We start from the raw sequence: 18,520 nt of genomic DNA, 5'->3' as shown, positions 1-18,520 counted from the left end.
AGCACGAGGCTTTGCGATTACGATTTGATCTCTTTTGCCCCAGTTTCCAAAGAGACTAAGGCGGTTTGTTCATTTAATTTTCATTTTATGTTTCAAATAGTTTATTTAACTTCTAAATTATAGTTGATCAGTTGGTCTCTTAAAATAGTTCACTTGACTTCCCTTTTATATTTTATATAGCGAAGGAGGTTGTAGTTGGTCTCTGGGTCATCTAGTTACTGTAAATACTCCCTTATTTTCTGTTTATAAGACTCAGTTTAAAAATCTTTTCAATCAAGATAGATAATAAGTGATGGAATAAATTTCATAGTTAGCAAAAGTAAATTGTGCGCTCACTGAACATGCGATGGTAAGTAGTAAAATTGAGACTAAACAAACAGAAAAAATAAATAGAGGTGAACCCTGTAAAACGGAAATTTGGGAGTAGTATGGACCTTCACCTCAAAATCTGAACCTGGTTAGTAACTGAAAATAGGAAAAAAAATATTTTCTCAAATGGTAAGTGTCACACGTGTGACACGAAGTAACATGGTCCAAACGTGCTTTTAAATTAAAAACCCACTTTCATCATTAAAAACTAGATTCCATATTGATATATTTCGATGATATTTTTTTAGGCCAAAAATTGCCATGATGTTACACTAAAGTTGCCGTGATGTGTTTCATTTTTTTTCTAGATTTAAAGCCATCATGTATTTCAACTACCTTGCACGACAAATTTTATTAGTTGACTATGGCAATTTTTAGTAATTAACCACAATAAATTTAATTCATGGATCATGACAATTTTTAGTAATTCATCATGACAATTTTAGTTTATAGATCATGGCAATTTTAGTATTTTGACCATGGCGATTCTAGTATTTTGATGACAAATTTTAATGCATGTATAATGGCAAATTTAAGTAATTCACCATGGCAATTTTAGTTTCTGGTTCATGGCAAATTTGAGTTATTGCCTATGCATTTTTAAAATATAATTGATGACGGATTTCTTTCTAATTATGAACCATGCCAAAAATATTTCATGGACAATGGCAAATTTTAGTAACTCTACATGACAAGTTTAGTTTTTTAATTCCCTTTATTATAACATGTCAAAAATTACTTTAAGCGTAGAAGAAAAAGTAGTTGAATACATACCATGCCAACTTATGTGTAGACACCATAGTAATTTATGTGCAATAGACATGGCAAATTTTGACCGCTAAAAAATATCTTCAAAATATATCGATATGGGATCTAGTTTCAAAGTCCTCATCATGACAAATTTAGTGATGAAAACAGATTTTTAATCAGATTTTTCATTTAAGAGACAAAACATTTTAAAGTTTGGAACCCCAAAAAAAATCTGCTAGCATATCTGTTTTTGTCTCAATTTACATTCAAATGTGAAAAGAACGAAAAGGCTGACATGTCACAACAGGTGGTTAGAAAAGCATTTTGCCCGCCGACCTACTTCAGCCTACACATATGGGTGGAATTGCTTCGTGTCACACATGTGATGTGTGACACGAATCAGGGCCCTTTTTTTAGATGAGCTCTATAAAACAGAAAGTTGGGAAAATACAATAAACACCGATAATCTTATCTTGCTTTCTCTCACTTGCCCTAGAATACCCACATAATACATTGTTCTAATTGGCTTCTTGTGTCATCGGTGCAACGGGCATCTAGTGTTAGAAAAGATAAATCAACACCGCCGGTCACCAATACGTAAACAGCTGTTTGTTTCAAACCCAATAATACGTGTACACCTTTCGTGTGCACACCTTTCTTCTTATTAACTAATCATCTTAACTTTGCTACAAAAGGCCATCCCAACTACTCACAAGGAAAGTAGAACATACTTCACCGGCACAAAAGAAACCAAGCCTGCCACATCAAACTTGCAAGGCTTCCCAATGGATGGATTCTCAAAGAGAACCAAGTCATCGACAGCTGACCATGTTGCAAGAAGGGCTTGCGAGTTAGAACTTCTGGATATGGGTATGAAGACGTCCACGCCGAAGGAAGACTTTTGCATGCACTAACTTGTGAGCTAAATGCACAGGCTTATACAAAAGAAGACTGTTTATACCAACATGGACCCCGTAGACAAATATACAGCTGGACCCAAATTAGAGTTAGAATTCAACAACAAAAGGAATTCGCCGTTACAAGAGCTATCTCCAGCAATCTAGAACCAAGCTGCTTGTAAGGTGGTGCCAAAATGGAACAGAAACAATTATCTACCTGACATTGAGGTAACTACAATTAGCTTCAGAGTTAGGGGATGCGGTGCGCTATCATCTGAGCGGCTTCCACGGTACGTAAGACCTAGCAACAAGGCACAAAATTGGAAAATTGAAGTAAATACTGACAATCGCTTACCGAGATAAGCTTGCGATGAAAATACTCAGTTAACTTGAAGATGTCACTGCAACAGCATTAGCATGTTTTATATGCAAGATTCAAGTCCACTAACATAATTAACTTGGCCCTTGCTATCCAGATTAAAAGAAACAGTCAAGTTATATGTGCATATTCCTTCAAATTTATGAGCAAATTCTGTTACTGGATTATTTTTCAAAGGTGTCGGCCAAAAGCACAACTTACAGCTAACTAGCTATATTAGGCAAACTGCATAATAATTGACGTAATGCAGCACCAAACGTAACTGTGTACTTGCCTAGACCTATTACATGTCAATTCCCCAAATTCTAATAGCAGAAAAATAATAGCTAGAAGAGAAATAAAGTGCGAGTGTTATCAGTTCCATAATGGTTGATAAAACTTATTGTGCAGTTCACAAAAAAGCATCTTGATGACATGTGCATGCATTGAAGGAATCAAACATGCTAAGGATTTGACAAAAATATCTTGCATCGCACTCACACAAACACCAAGGAATAACTTAAGGTAGGAGGGGATACCTGTACAGTAACTTTACAACAGAAAGCAATGTTCTGCAGAAGATATCAACCTGGAGTGATTATATCATCATCCTGCTCCCGAATTTGAAGGATGAGCATATAAGCCTTGAACATCAGGTCTCTGCTGCTGCTGCTGCTGAGTTTGAAGTTGCAGCCGAGCCTGCTGTTGCTGCCGCTGGGTGCCAATAACATTTCCATGTATAGGAACACCCCCTGACATTTGCCTTTGCAGCATGCCTTGGTTAGGTGCTGACAAGAAAGCTTCATTTCCAACAAAGCTATCTTGAGGCGAGCTAGCTAGCTGCGAGGTCGAGGCAACAGCAGTTGGATCTTGAGATGAATCCTGTTTCCGATGTTGTATAGATGAAACACCTGGGCTACCTGAGTCTGTACTCCTTGCAACTGATGTAGACGGAATTACCTGATTGACTTGATCAACAGGCAACTCGATCCTAACATCGCTGTTCATATGGCGGTTTTGTTGCATCATCAATCTTTGGATATTATTATGTGATGGATTCATGTGCCGCTGTTGTTGCTGCTGTTGTGTAGCCAATTGCGATGATGAATGAACTGGAGCTTGTTGGGAAGCTAACAAGGTCTGGTTGGGAGAACCCTGTATTGAAGAACCCTGTATTGAACCTTGATTACCAATATCTGATGATTGTATTGGTGACTGCGGCGTATGAGAAGCATACATTTTTGGTTGATTCCCAGGCCGAGGCACTGATGGAATCAATCCCTTATTACCAGTAAAATACGCTGGGGCCTGCTGCATCATATTTGTATCAGAGACTTGGTTTTTTGAGGTTGCAGGAATGCCGCTGAGTTGAGTACCATCAACTGAAGGATTCTGCTGCGTCATATTCCCTCGGCCTAAGCTCTTCACTAGCTTAGCTTGCTGGCTACCTTGATGCCGTTGCTGTTGGTTTTGTCTTGACTGCTGCTGAGCCTGTTGCTTCTTCTGCTTATGTGATGTACTATTGGCAGGCTGATTGGGAGGAACTGAGCTATCTTGTGGATGTTGCGTCGGGTGCTGCTTCTTATGCTGCGATTGTGAAGATGGGACAGCATTGACAGCAGATTGTGGCTGCGTTTGTGAACCATTCTGCACAGTTGGCACTGCACTAGCTGCAGAAAGTGGGTGCTGTTGTTGGGACATCATGGATTGTTGAATGTGTCTCTCTTTAGCTAACCGTGCATAAGCCTGATGCTGTGGGCTTGACTGGTTTGCCCCTCGGATATGAGAGTGCTGCGTATTTCCAAACATGTGTGCCTGTTGTGGCATCTGATGTGGTTGGGACTGCTGAACAGGAAATGACTGAACAGGTGAAGATGTTCCGGCATGGGGAAATGGTGTGCCACTGAAATGGATAGCCTGGCTATTCCCCTGTGGAACTTGCATCTGAAACTCCTGCACCATCATTTGTCTGTGCTCTTCCGAATTCTGGCCAGGCTACAAGAAACAGAGGTGTAGCATCAGCAATGCGTACCCCAAAAGAAAAGGAGTTACTCCTATATTTAATCTTAGCTTTTTTTATTAAGTTAAATTTGATACCACAAGTACACCAGGTCAAGCAAACATCACTAACTGGGTCATACCAAAAGAATAAGAGATGCAAGAGATGCAAGTTGCTAAATGAATCACATTGTAATGAACCAATAGTATCTTACTCTCTAGCTGTGATATCCTTCACAAACTTCTAACGCACCATCTTGAAACGCACATCCAGGAATCACTTTTTATATACCAGAATACAATCTTTTGGTTCATTCATAGTAGTCGATGAAAATTGAACAATAATATGTAGCTGTTGTGGACATTAGTACATTGCCTTAAAGCAGCATCAGATGTATTACAGACAGACAGCTGGCAAGGTGTACAATTGATATGTGCAGGAAGGGACCGACTTGAACTTGGAAAGATGAGCTGGAGACAGGATTGGGAATGTTTAATTCAGAACAGCAAGGATTAGGTAAGTACGGATTCAGATACTCGTATTAGTGGGTTCCTAGTTAAGAGTACAACACCCTGGGTGTCAACCTATGTGTACCCAATCCCTCAGAGCCAGGCTGTCTAGCTATCTCCACCATGGTAGGCGGACGGTCCATGGAGCTTAAAAAACCGACAGGGTCACCGGTTCTGTTTTTTTCCGGTCAGACCAGCAGTCCAGTCTGGTTTTAAAAAACTATGATACAAACGACAGCAGAGCAGACAACTATAGCAACTCTGGCGGACGTAGCAGCAAAGCTCGATACACAAAGAGCAAGCGCGAGAAGAAGCTAGAAGCACTGTCGAAGGAGCTGCGGCAGTGCAGCCAGGCACAACAATGATAGAGATCGACACAACAGGAGCAGCAGCAACATGCCCAAAAGAACCAGGAGTGACCACGATGTTGCTACGGAGCAAGGCCTACAGCAGTAGCTCCGGCAGCAGCAACAGCATTGTGTACAGATGTGACGTGTGATTCTGCAGCAGTAGCAGCAATGGTGCCAAGGCATGGACTTCTGGGAGAAACGAAACCATGGTCGCTAGCCTGCAGCTTGGGGACAAGCTGCTTGTCCAGGAGGGGTGCGTTGTGGACATTAGTACGTGGCCTCAAAGCAGCATCAGATGTATTGTGGCCAACCGGTCGGCCGGCAAGGTGTGCAACTTGTATGTGAGTTACGTACAGAAAGATACGCCCAATGAGATTCAAGGAGTCGGCTAGGGAAGAGTTCAGGAAGGATCCGACTTGAACTGAGAAAGATGAGTTAGAGACAGAATTAGGAATGCTTAATTCTGAACAGCAAGGATTAGGTAAGTATGGATTCAGAGACTCATATTAGTGGGTTCCTAGTTAGAGTACAACACCCTAGGTGTCAAGTTGGGAGGTATTATAAATGTGCAGGTCATGTAAGGTTTGGAAATCAAGCAAGAATAACCAATATGATCTCACCCAAAATTATTCTCTAGTCTCAATCTATGTCTACCCAATCCCTCGCTGCCATGCTGTCTGGATATCGGCAGCATGGTAGTTATCTCATTGTTGACCAGCAATCACAACAGTAGCTGGTTTGTCATTCTTACACATATAGGAGGCCAAGGAAGGAGCAGGGTGAAAGTGGTTTTAGCATAACTTAAAAGCTGGTTTGTCATTCTTAGATATATAGTAGGGCAAGGCGGGAGCAGGGTGAAAGTGGTTTTAGCATCACTTAAAAGAGCAAGTGTCAATACCCATGAAGTCTGTGGGCTTCTCTCCAGATGGAAAGGTAATACGGCCTGCTCAGAAAACAACCAGCAAAAATTTGCTGCAGGTTGTCTGGGACAAGTATTGGCCTATATGGTAACCAACCAGTCTTGGCAGTAAATGTTGGAAAAACACTGTTTTGTTTATATTGGCACTGTCAGAGATGACGTGTATGACCAGACAGTTGTTAAGGATCATCAGTTAACCAGTACATCATTTTAGCAAGAAGGAAAGACAGATGGCATGCATAGTACTTTCTACTAAAGTGCTTCTACTAAACCGGTCAGTGCAAAAAGGAGATACACTGATCATTACATCTCATAATACAATATGAAAGGGGATGCGTACCCGAAGCATCTGCATCGGATCATGTGGCCTCAACATCGTATTTCCAGGGCCAGGTACAGAACCAGGGTGAAGATTTACCGAGTTTTGCATGCCTTGACCACTGGATAGCATGTTTCCAGATGAAACCATATTTCGCATTCCTGGGGAACCAATCCTTGGGAAACCCGGCCTTGCAACAGGTGCACATCGAGCAAGTCCAGTCATCATTCCCATACCATTAGCACCAGGCATCATTCGAACACCACGATCAACTCCAGCGGGCAACACACCAGGAACAGAAACTCCAGGCTGCTGAAGATTTCTGCCATTAACCATATGAGTATACTGAATTCTTTGTTGTTCGTCGCCCTGTAAAGAGGTAGGTCTAGGCACACGATACCTTTGAGCATACATGCAGAAACAAACATTAAAAGACAAATTTATTCAATATCAGCTAGAGAGGACAACAGGGCCATTTACCTAGACGGGGCATTCAATGTTGAAGGTGACGGCAAACTGCTTCCTAGTACCATACCAGGAGAACCTGATAACCTTGGGTTCACATTTGAAGTTGGAAGAGCAGGACTAATTGAACCGTGATGGTTCGGAAGTGTTAACACATTTGTATGTGATCCCGGGTAACCAACGGGAAGTGCATCCGGAATTGAAGTTATTGTGTCACAAAGATCAAGTGGCCTATAAATGTTTTGAATTAGAAAGAAGCATAGAACACAAAATGACCAGCAGTAGCTGGATTAGATAAGAATACACTGAATAATATAGGGGGGGGGGGGGGGGGGGCAATTAAACATCTAAAAAGGTTAGTTTGAAGTGTATGCACATACGTCAAAATGCCACCAGAGAAGTTGCTTGTGCACACTTGAGAAAGTGCAAGAACATGAGAAGTATGAAGTGGATTTATTGGCTTAAGCTCCTGCATTTCCCCCTTAATGACCAAAAATGAATACACACATAAAGGACAGACAGAGAAGAGAATCATGTCAGCTAGCAAATATTGATAATACTCAATGAGCACGATAAACAAAATAACACAAAAATTACAGCAAATTGGAAGGAAACATCAGAAAGATTATCAGACCAACCCAAGTAGCAAGGTTTAATCAGGAATTACATTTACATTGAAAAGCATGCATACGTTTCCTGTTTGGAGGAAATATCATATCGTGATCACTGTACCCAAATTGCCATACCCCTATGGCGTATCGGGGTGTGACATGCAAACAACTGTTATGTGGTTTCAAGTGATAATACATTGCTTCAACCTAGCGAAACCTAATCAAGAAACGGCTCAATATCGTCAATTTATATTTATACTTGATGTTCTTCCAAAAATGATCAGGGAAAAAGATGAGTAAACTATGTAGTTTACTTAAGATCAGGATCCAGTGAGTCACCAGATTCCGCACAAATTTGGTGGCCAGTTTAGGTACAGAAAACTATAAAGTGAGACTCGGCAAACCTAGTCCTGCCCAGAAATAATCCTTATTTCAGTCAGAATCAGAAAACAAATCACAGAGGAAAATTATTAAGCAACTATTGCACTTGTGGCTGAACCGGAAAAAGAATAAGTTCTGTAATGGCAACTTTTTCCCCAAAATTTTGTTCATTTTACACAGGCAAGGGATCTTATAAATGTGCATAATACTCAAAGTCTCGAGCGTCTACGTGAGTGATGCCCATTTTGGAAAGAGAAAAACCTGGCTCGTGTGAGCCTGCGTGGCAAAGCCCCAGACTCGTGAAAGTATGGGGCCATTTTGACTCAACTCCACAGAGCGTCTAGGGGTATATATCAAAAGTAAATGGGGAGAGGATAGCCAATCTTCACAAACCTAAAATGAGGATCAGCATTCTCTGCATATCCAACAGCAGCAGATTATTGTCCTTACAGACAGTAAGGAAGGCATAAAACAGCATAGCAAAATTACCAGGAAAAGGAAACATGGCTACTACGAGGAAGGAAAATGGCAGCTATGCATCACGCAAAATCAAGTCAGTGTGAGGTTTTCAAAGGAAGATAATACTAACCTTTCTGCGACATGGATGCAATTTCTGCCCAAGGAATATTATTTTCTCAAAATGTGTCTTAAGAGTCTCTTCCTCAAACGGTCCTTGAAGGCGCTGAAACAGCTGTCTGGCGCTGCCCTGATATTCACACGAGGGATTCATAGTGTTAATTGTTGAAGAAATGACATTTTGTGTGCATCTCCGTGCAGCTTATTGGACAAGAAAAGGTGGCCTTATTCGTGAAATTTATAGCGATCAATAAAAGCTGAGCAGATTTACAGAAATCCTATAGCCACTAGATCAAGGATCTAGCAGTTAATATCATTTCCGTAAAAAAGCTACTCCCTCCGTTCCAAATTAAGTGTCGCTGATTTAGTACAACTTCTGTACTAAACCAGCGCCACTAATTTGTAACGGAGGATAGGTATAACATAAATGAGAGAGCATACCTTCGGAATGCCAGGTAATGTGGATTGATAGTGTTGAGATGAGCCTGAGTCATCTGCGCTGTCAGCGCCATCACCAGAACTTCTATCCGTCAGAAGCTTGTGACGGTCCTTACACTCATCAGGCCTTCTATATATACACTGCAAATGTCGGGATGGAAGAGTCCACCATTAAGGCATTAAGTAAGAAATTGATGACCAATGTTTTAAAGCCACCAGAATATGGTGAAAATTTTCATCCACATACAAGGAAGAAAGTAGTAATATTCAGCATTTCTAAAAAGAATTAACGTCAATCAATCATAAGTAAATGCTAGAAAAGGAAAATGGAAACAACATGAGTTAGATATTGCCTAAATAACATAATTACCTTCAGTTGGACAATGCTATTCAGTGCGTCGCTCACTAGTTCCCAGTTTTGACCCATATCATGTACAAGCACCACAAGAGCCTGGTTTTTTTTTTAAGATGTTAGCAGTTTTCCGCAAAATGTTGCAAGATCAAGTAATTTCAAACATAGAATAACCTGATCCTCGAAATTTGACCATGGACTTCCAGGACCAGAGTGGCCAGTAGTCATCTGAAAAAGAGATCAACATTTCAGTAAGTAGTTGATGAGCAAAATGACAGAGCTGAGGTGTTGGCATGATAAATAAATATCTTGGCTCAACTAAAACAGATAGGCTGGAAAAACATGAGGCTAAGGATCAGCTAAGTTTTGGCTCAATGTGGAGTCGACAGCAGCGATCTGACCAACAGATCAATATTTCAGAAAGTAGTTGGTAAGCAAAAATGCCATAGACGGCTGTGCTTGCATGCTAAACAATAATCTTGGCTGAAACAGAAAACGTTAGAAATAAAAAAATTGGCACAATCCAACAAGGGTCAGGTCAGACTGAGCTCATTTCTAGTTTAATTGAGCATGAAATCAAATTTGTGCTAATTTTGATCTCAACTGACCTTTGCTCAGGCTGGGAGCACAAATGATGAATATGCTAAATTTGAAGGTGAAAATCCTAAACATACTACTGAGCCAATTCAAGCAGCACAAAAGGTTAACAATCATCCCTCTATTCACGCTGGAGAACTTCATCCAAGCCAGAAGCCCAGAATGTAAAATGAGGCAAGCTCATAATAAGCCTGGCTGTCTTTTCTTGAACTCAGTTAGTTCCCAGCTCTAGTTGTGACATAAGGAAGCGCATTACAGTTCAGCAACCAATGAGAAGGAAAAGCTTCCTGGGATGTCTGTCTTTTCTTGAACTCAGTTAGTTCCCAGCCCTAGTTGTGACATAAGGAAGCGCATACTGCAGTTCAGCAACCAATGAGAAGGAAAAGCTTCCTGGGTAATTGAGCAGTCCATTCAGTTACACAAGAGAACTTAGTTATCTAATTGATAGTACTACAATCAGAAGTACATAACTAAAAAAAAGGGGGCAGCCCGGTGCATGCAGCTCCCGCTTGCGCAGGGTCCGGGGAAGGGTCCGACCACTTTGGGTCTATTGTACGCAGCCTTTCCCTACATTTCTGTAAGCAGCTTTACCACTACGCCAAGGCTCCCCTTCCAGAAGTACATAAACTATTAACATCAATTTGGTTTCAGCAAATAATGAATTCAAACTCAAATAGTTTTAATTGCTAACAAAGAAAAGTAATGCATGTGCAAAGAAAAATGGTTTTCATTTGTAAAGGAAAAGGCGCAGCACAGTAAAACAGTGTCTATGGCTATATGCAGATAAAGGTGCAAAACATATATACGACCAAAATGTCAAAACATATGAATACCTTCAGTGCTTTACTTTTTCTTCCACGATCCCGATTAGTGATGATCTTTATAATCTTCGTCGGGTTTACCATGTTACTCATTTGTGATGCTGCCGGAGAAGCCAGTGGGCCAACTGGTGTAAGAGCCTCTAATGAAATATCTGGCGCTTGATGTAACAGTTTAGTCTTCTTAGAAGCATGCTGACCATTTACCACTGTTAATAGATCAGCATCTAACATGTCAGAAGTTATTCTCGTGCCCCCTCAAATAAGAACCAATAATTCTCATGTTATATGCCGATAAAAATATGTCTGAAGCAGAGACAAAAAAGTTACCAGTATTCCCATTTGAATCAAACTGATTAGCCTCCTGTCTTTTCTTCAAATAATCCTTCTGGTACAGGAAAGAGACAGTATCCAGAAATTAGAGAAACTACATGCTTACTGTAGTTCTATTCAGAAATGTTTGGTGGTACTGAACTTTGGAGGCTCACAGTGCTGCATAGGGTTACCCTACAGTACTCTCTTAATCTCAAACTAGAATACACTCCATAACTCATAAAGGATGACTGAAATCAATCAATTATGTTATGCTATAGTTCACTTGCGTGCCTTCAAACACCATTTTAGCATGATGTTCACTAGTTTGTTGCTAGAACATGTATGTGTAGCCGCTTCAAAATGACTACAGGGCTATTTGGAAGAATTGTATTCCTTGCTGGAGTATCAGTATTCAGTTTGACCAAGCACAACCTAATGGATTGACCGTAAGAATGTTGGCTGCTTAATCACATACAGCTAAACATAATACCTGCTCATATTGAGCAATCAAATCAACCTGAGGCCTAGGATCATGGGCAATGGCCTGAAACATAAGCAGAATAAACTTTCTCTACCAACCACAGTTCACAGAACAATGAAGAGAATTGCATTGAGAATCTGACCTTTCCAGACATCAAGGTATAGGACTCGGTCACACTTTGTGGTGCCTTGTACCCGGGGTGCTTAGGCTTTTTCTTCTTTTTAGACTTAGTAGACACCTCACTGCCATCATATATAAATTGTCTGTCAAAGTCAACAGTGGATTCAATATCTGCATTCTTCCTGGGGACAAAACCGCCTTGTAATGAACTTTGATCATCTTGGCAGGAGTTTGTGTCTCCACTAGAGGCATCTGTTTTACTTGTGAACTGAGGGGTTCCAGCAACACCAGCAGAGAATGGGCTTGCAACTCGCTGTCTAGCAGCTGTCCGTATGCGTTTTGTAGGAATGGAAAGGAAATCTGGAGGTCTTTTACTATTCGATAAAAATGGATGGTTTCCTGGCTTGCTCTCCGAGCATGGATCATAAGGCAGATCAACACCATTATCATACGGCCTTCTGCCATTCATCCTCTGCTGTTGTTTCTTCTTGTGACTCGATTTCGATGCCAAGCCACCATCATATGTTTCAGGCAATAAATAAGTGTATGCCTCGGCTTCATCATCTTCATATGCATTTTCCCTATGTAAATCTAAACAAAAAAATGAAACGTTGATAAGAAGATTGCATCACGTTACAGGTATTGAGAAGGAGTGGTATATAAACCTGGAACATAATCGCATGTAGATGGCTCATAATCCTCCTTGTGTTCAGTGTTAACAAATTTCTGTAATACAGAAATAGTTAATTTGACAGTACATGGATACAAAAGAAGTTAACTTTGGAATATAGTAATAAATAGAATGATGCAAGTAGTAAACATGGAGACTTATATGTGTAATTCCTCAATTTATAGCATAAATGTTCTTGTTAGTAATTTAACATTGAAATGACAACTGGTAATATCAAATGTCCATTGAGCCCATAACACCAATTAATCTCTTGAAAGCAACAGAACACTAAATTTAGATGTGCAAGAATTTTGTACACTCCACGACTGAAGCAACTGAAATATTTGCCAGGACAAACACTAAGTAGATTTTGTTTGAGCAACAAAATACTAAATAGTTAAAGCCCCAATCACATTTTAACAGAACTCCCACAAGATGGAAAAAGGGCATAATTGCTGCTTTGGTGTACCGAAAGTATCATCTTACCTTATTATAAACAGATATACACCCCACAGACTCTCTGTATGTGTGCATTGCACCAGGGGCTACCTCATAAAAGAGATTTGTCTGAAAGATAGGAAATGTATCATTAACCAATATTTAGGCAAGTTATTTGTGCATGTTCTTCTCATACTAACAAAAATGGTACCAGGCTTTATTAAGTAAATCATATAGAATGAGATGGAATGCAAAAGGACGTAAAGAAAGAAGGAAATTGTCAAAACCATAGAGCCAGATAGATTACTTCTGAAAGTTCATCTGGCACTTTTAAAATGCCAAAATCATTTAGCCTGTCTGGAGTTGATGGTGCTTCAGCTAATGAAAGACACTCAGACACATTACAGTTGAACTCCAGAAACCGAAGAGCGTAACTCTGAATATAATGGTGGTGAGACCACCTAGGCTTCTCTTGTTCAAAGGATTCATCACCCTGTTCAAATTCCATAAATCACATCAACCTTGCAGTTGCAACTTGCAAACATATCAAGCCTAATAAGTCTACAACAAAGTTTATGCACTTCAAAAAAATGACATGAAGCAACATTTGTAGCTATTTCATTCTGAGGCTACAAGAAAGCCAAAACCACCCTAGCCGTTACATGTAATACTCATCAGAATCAACGAATATGGAAAATATAAATAAATGATTAATGTTTTATTGATTTTTAATACCAGTTCTTTTTCTGCTTTGGTGCCAGCAAGCTTCATTTCTTCAATCCCCTTTGATTTCTCTATTTGTGACGCTTTAGGAATCTCACCACTAGTAGCTCGTAAAGTCTCAGCTGAACGCCAAAAATTGATTATGCCCTTGGCCAGAATTCTAGCAGCAGATTTCTGCTTTCTGTGAACAATAGCTTCTTCAAATGCTGCTCGGCCACTGGAAGCAATCCAGTTGCACATCTGGGCTGCAGCTGTACTTCTCCACAGACGCTCCTATTATATAGGATATAGTTAGGTTACATGTATGTAACAACAACGTTAAACAACAACATAAGAAATCTTACAGCTCATATGAGTGCAATGAAGAAAATAAGATCAGTTGAAGAAGTACCTGCATGAAATCATTTGCCATCCAAGCCATCTCCTCCAGAACAAATTCCCAGTGACTTTTCCGCTTCTTCTCCAAAGAAATATTGCAAAGAGCTTGTTCACCAGCTCTCTTAACGTTCAGCTGTCAAGTAATGACTTCCTTTTCAGTAACAAGAATACTGGCATAAAAGGAGAGCATTATATGACCATACCTCTATAAACCGAGCCCTTCTAAGGATAGAATCTTCATATTCCTTCTTTATCATAATAGGATCTTCACATTCCTTTTTCGTAACTCTTGCATCATTTCGGCTACATTTTGTAACATCGTTGTCAAAGTTACATGTAGAATATTTAGTTGATAGCACAGGATTAGGCATATCCTCTGTGAGCGAAGCAGGGGGCACATCAACAGAAGCCAACTTATCGGAGCCACTCAAAGCACTGGAACAGTTGTTGTTTCTATCCAAATCAGAACCTGCCTCCTTAGTCACTTTGTTGTGGTCAGAAGTAGCAGGACGTCCTGTATCCTTTTGCAAGTCAGCCACGTCGTTACAAACTTCAATTTCATCTTTCACAGCAGTGCAGACTTCTGGATGTACAACAGCACATCCGTCAACCACAGCAGTGGGGCTGCTACGGCCTTCCAGTTGGTCATCTCTTTTGTTGTCGTTATCACCAGGTACTGTGTTACTCAAGCCTTCATCAGAATTTTCACCAACCTTCACTGATACAAAATTAGCATTTTTACCTGAATGCTCATCAGTAGTCTTGGTGGCATCTGTACAAGTTAGATCCACTTCATTTTCATTAGATCTAGCAGTTTCTATGGCTGGCTGCAGAACAGAAGCCTCATTTTCGATATCAACTGCATGAGCATAAACCATTCTTTTGTCAGAGCAACTGATATCTGCCTTTTCAGGAGTGTGTGCTTCTCTAAAGATTTCGTTGTGTGTAGATGGCAAAGAAGCTGTCCTTGAAGAAGCTTCTTTTGTAATAGCATGAGGAGATTCGGCAGAAGCAGCTGCACTAGGCATCTGGCCACCTCCAGCATGCTGTGAATTATCAAACACACTGTTTGATGAGATTTCGGGAGCTAGAGTAACATGTTGGTTGTTCGTTATTTCCTGTTTTTCTTCTTGCCTGCCTTCATGAATTGCTTGAACACTGCACATCTTCACTGCCATTTGATTATTTGGCGCATTATTCAACATATCGTTACCATTTGAACTTCTCGGTATTGGAGCCGCACTGGATGAGGCGCCATGATCATCATTTTTTGCTTCTTGTACTACACCTTTTGTATCTTCCCGATGAGAACTTAAAGGAGGAACTGGTGGAGACCTAATAGGCACAGTATTTACATTCTCCCTGCTTGACTTTGACCTGCGTCGAGCATACGCTTGGCTCTTTGCCCCATGGCGGAACAGACCAGAATCTTCAGCTTCTTTTGTGTTATTCTGGCCATCATTGCAAAAGGACATCTCGGGTTGAGGTGTGTTACTTCTTTTAGTACCGCGTTTCACAAGTTTCTCCCCACCTATTTTGCTGGTATCTCCATCTAAAAGCATAAGATTATCAGCTGTGTTGGCTTCACGACATGAACTTCCTGGTCTGCCACTACTACCAAACGAATCTCCATGAGGTGATGCAGCAAATGTGAAACTACCTTTTGCTTCACTGCAGTGCAAGAAAGAACTAAAGACTTAAATCAACCAATAACAATGTAAGTGTTATCACATGACAGATCAGGAACTAATTATCACCTCATCACATTTTGTTCGGCTATCTGATCTGTGACAGAAGTGGACTGTACACTCAGCGACACTACATGTCCAAGTTTGAAATCCAAGGGATTGCCTCCCTGCATGATAGGTGAATAAACCAGGGGAAAATGAAAATGGACAACACCATATGATGATGTAGTTCGCACGTACCTTAACTAAAAACTCAAGCTCCCTCCTCCGTTCTTCACGGACATCATATTCCTGCCTGAAGTTTGTGTACAGAAAGGTATCAGGTATCCATCAAAAACGTAAAGTGAAGAATAACATGGTGGTAGATGTACCTCAGCTCCTCCTGAGCTTTCTCTATGGCCACACGGCGAGGGGAAGTTTTTGTGTCAGTGCTCAGACCACATTCAACAATTCCTCCCATAGAGCACGGCTCAGTATCCACTTGACCACAGAAGCAAGCTTTGCCCATACATCACTACAAGCGCATTTTCTCAGAACTCCAAGCCATCAAACGAGCATGACCTCCTCACAAATTCGCAAGACACAATAAAAACCTGACCTGTAAACTGATAGACCGTCATAAACAACAAGATAACTACAGAAAACAATAATAAACAGAGCTGCGAACAAATAATTGATCATGTAAACCAGAATAAAATCAATCCATACTAAAAATCAAATTAAGGGTTTTTATAAGCACAATAATTGCCCAGCCAAATATGACATGCATCATCCTCTGCCCAATGGAACGAGCATGCGCAACGACATTACAACCTTTTGCATTCGAACAAAGCACACATAACAACAGATGGCTATCCTGACCAGTATCCGTTCATACACAGTGCATGCCCTGGATAACTGGGCAAAACAAATATCACATTTTCATCTATATTCCACGTCATCTCACACACTTGGAGGGACACACCGTGCCAACATCCCAAACCACGGCGCAGTTCAAGCCCAGCCATGCCAACGACTACTGTATACACACTGCCGAATACATAGGGAAGACTAGCACGGGCATTCCTCCACGCGTAACACAAATGAAGCGCAATTCAAGAGCAACAGCACAGTAACGCCACTCGAACATGTCTCCCCCCGCAGCACGGTGCCTACTCAACACCTCAATTGCGACCCTAGGCGACGGCGCAAGACAGAAGGGTACCGAGACGGGCATTCGATGTAGCAGGGGACGCACCTACGCAGCCCGCACCGGGAGCTAGGGTTAGGGTTTGCAACGGATGAGCCTGGAAGAGACAGGTGGTGGGTCCTGGCAATAGGAGGGGCTCCGGAGGAGGCCACCGAAGATCTATATTGCGGTATTGGGTTGCCGGAGGCAGTGGCGTCGCCGGAGATCAGGGACCGGTGGAATGCTCGCGGGGCGGTGGGGGTGGTACGTCGTAAGCAGGCAAGGCCACAGGAGGAAGGAGGGAGAAAGGGTTGCCTCCGTGCGTGCGGGTGCGGGCGAACTGGTGCGGTCTGACCCGATCGGCACGGGATTGGGCAGGCCTTCGCGCGATCGGACTCGTTGGGGTTGTAATTCGCGCATCGCTCTTTTTTTCCTCATCTACTGTCTACTACCCCTATAAAAATACGAAAGGGCGGAGAACTCGTTCATTCTATCCATCAAATCGTATGATCTGACGGTCTACATTGCTCCAACATACTAAACGTGTTTTATGCTTTAATTACCCACCATGCCATTAGCCTGGCTGCTATCCTCTACTGCCTCTTTCAAAGAAAAACACAAAAAACAAAACCGCTGCCTCCCGCTAACTAGCCACTAATCCAATGCACGCACGCATCACGCACGTTCTCCCCCAAAAACTAATCTCATTCAAATCACGTCCCCTCGATCTCGATACGATCAGTCTTGGCAAAACGCCTTCACCGCTAGGACGTCCTGCCGGGTCGGCGGCCGCTTCACGCCAGAGGGCGCCGTTGGGGCATGTAGCGCCGCCTGCCGGGAGATGCCGTTGTTGGGGAACGTTGCAGAATACAAAAATTTCCTACTCGTTTCACCAAGATCCATCTAGGAGTTCATCTAGCAACGAGTGATCGGATGCATCTACATACCTTTGTAGATCGCGAGCGGAAGCGTTCAAAGAACGGGGATGATGTTAGTCGAACACGACGTGAATCAAATCACCGGAGATTCTAGCACCGAACGGACGGTGCCTCCGCGTTCAACACACGTACGGGACGGGAGACGTCTCCTCCTTCTTGATCCAGCAAGGGGGAAGGAGAGGTTGATGAAGATCCAGCAGCACGACGGCGTGGTGGTGGACGCAGGGCGTCACAGTAGCAGGGCTTCGCCTATACTACGAGAGAGAGACGTAAGGGGGAGAGAGGGAGGCGCCAGGGGCTGGTCTCAAGTCCCTCCTCTCCCCCACTATATATAGGAGGGCCAAGGGGGTTGGTGCGCCAGCCTAGGAGATCCAATCTCCTAGGTGCGGCGGCCAAGGGGAGGTTTCCCTCCCCCCGAGGCACCTAGAGGTGCCTTCCACCATTGGGACTCTTCCCTTTTGTGGAAACCTAGGAGCATGGGCTTTTGGGGCTGGCGTCCTTAGCCCATGCAGGCCAAGGCGCACCCCCTACAGCCCATGTGGCCCCCCGGGACAGGTGGCCCCACCCGGTGGCCCCCCGGGACCCTTCCGGTGGTCCCGGTACAATACCGATAACCCCGAAACTTGTCCCGATGGCCGATACTGCACTTTCTATATATAATTCTTTACCTCCGGACCATTCCGGAACTCCTCGTGACGTTCGGGATCTCATCCGGGACTCCGAGCAACATTCGGGTTACTGCATACACATATCTTCATAACCCTAGCGTCACCGAACCTTAAGTGTGTAGACCCTACGGGTTCGGGAGACAAGCAGACATGACCGAGACGACTCTCCGGTCAATAACCAAAAGCGGGATCTGGATACCCATGTTGGCTCCCACATGCTCCA

General features: G+C 42.2%; 1 protein-coding gene across 3 annotated transcripts; it reads right to left on the bottom strand.

Annotated features, from left to right (window-relative positions):
- Positions 1-2,055: 2,055 nt before the first annotated feature.
- Positions 2,056-17,064, bottom strand: LOC125543803 (chromatin modification-related protein EAF1 B). 3 transcript variants are annotated; one of them, XM_087547139.1, is made up of 22 exons: positions 16,761-17,064; positions 15,895-16,128; positions 15,764-15,818; positions 15,593-15,690; positions 14,039-15,506; positions 13,849-13,968; positions 13,470-13,730; positions 13,042-13,227; positions 12,783-12,863; positions 12,292-12,352; positions 11,649-12,217; positions 11,041-11,098; positions 10,726-10,919; positions 9,470-9,523; positions 9,314-9,394; positions 8,947-9,084; positions 8,519-8,635; positions 7,318-7,418; positions 6,953-7,168; positions 6,494-6,872; positions 2,916-4,371; positions 2,056-2,319 (listed from the first exon to the last, which is right to left on the bottom strand). In XM_087547139.1, the coding sequence occupies exons 2-21, from the start codon at positions 16,029-16,031 to the stop codon at positions 2,983-2,985; spliced, it is 5,763 nt and encodes a 1,920-aa protein (XP_087403265.1). In that variant the 5' UTR covers positions 16,032-16,128; positions 16,761-17,064; the 3' UTR covers positions 2,056-2,319; positions 2,916-2,982. The 3 variants fall into 3 exon arrangements, with proteins under 3 accessions (XP_087403265.1, XP_087403264.1, XP_087403266.1); XM_087547138.1 differs by having other exon boundaries at positions 15,895-16,121; XM_087547140.1 differs by having other exon boundaries at positions 6,494-6,857; positions 15,895-16,121.
- Between the last annotated feature and the right edge of the window lie 1,456 nt (positions 17,065-18,520).

The sequence above is a fragment of the Triticum urartu genome, chromosome 3A (genome assembly GCF_056163025.1).
Source record: "Triticum urartu cultivar PI428250 chromosome 3A, HENAU_Tu73, whole genome shotgun sequence".
NCBI classification, from domain to species: domain Eukaryota; kingdom Viridiplantae; phylum Streptophyta; class Magnoliopsida; order Poales; family Poaceae; genus Triticum; species Triticum urartu.
This window is presented reverse-complemented; position numbering and strand designations above follow the sequence as displayed.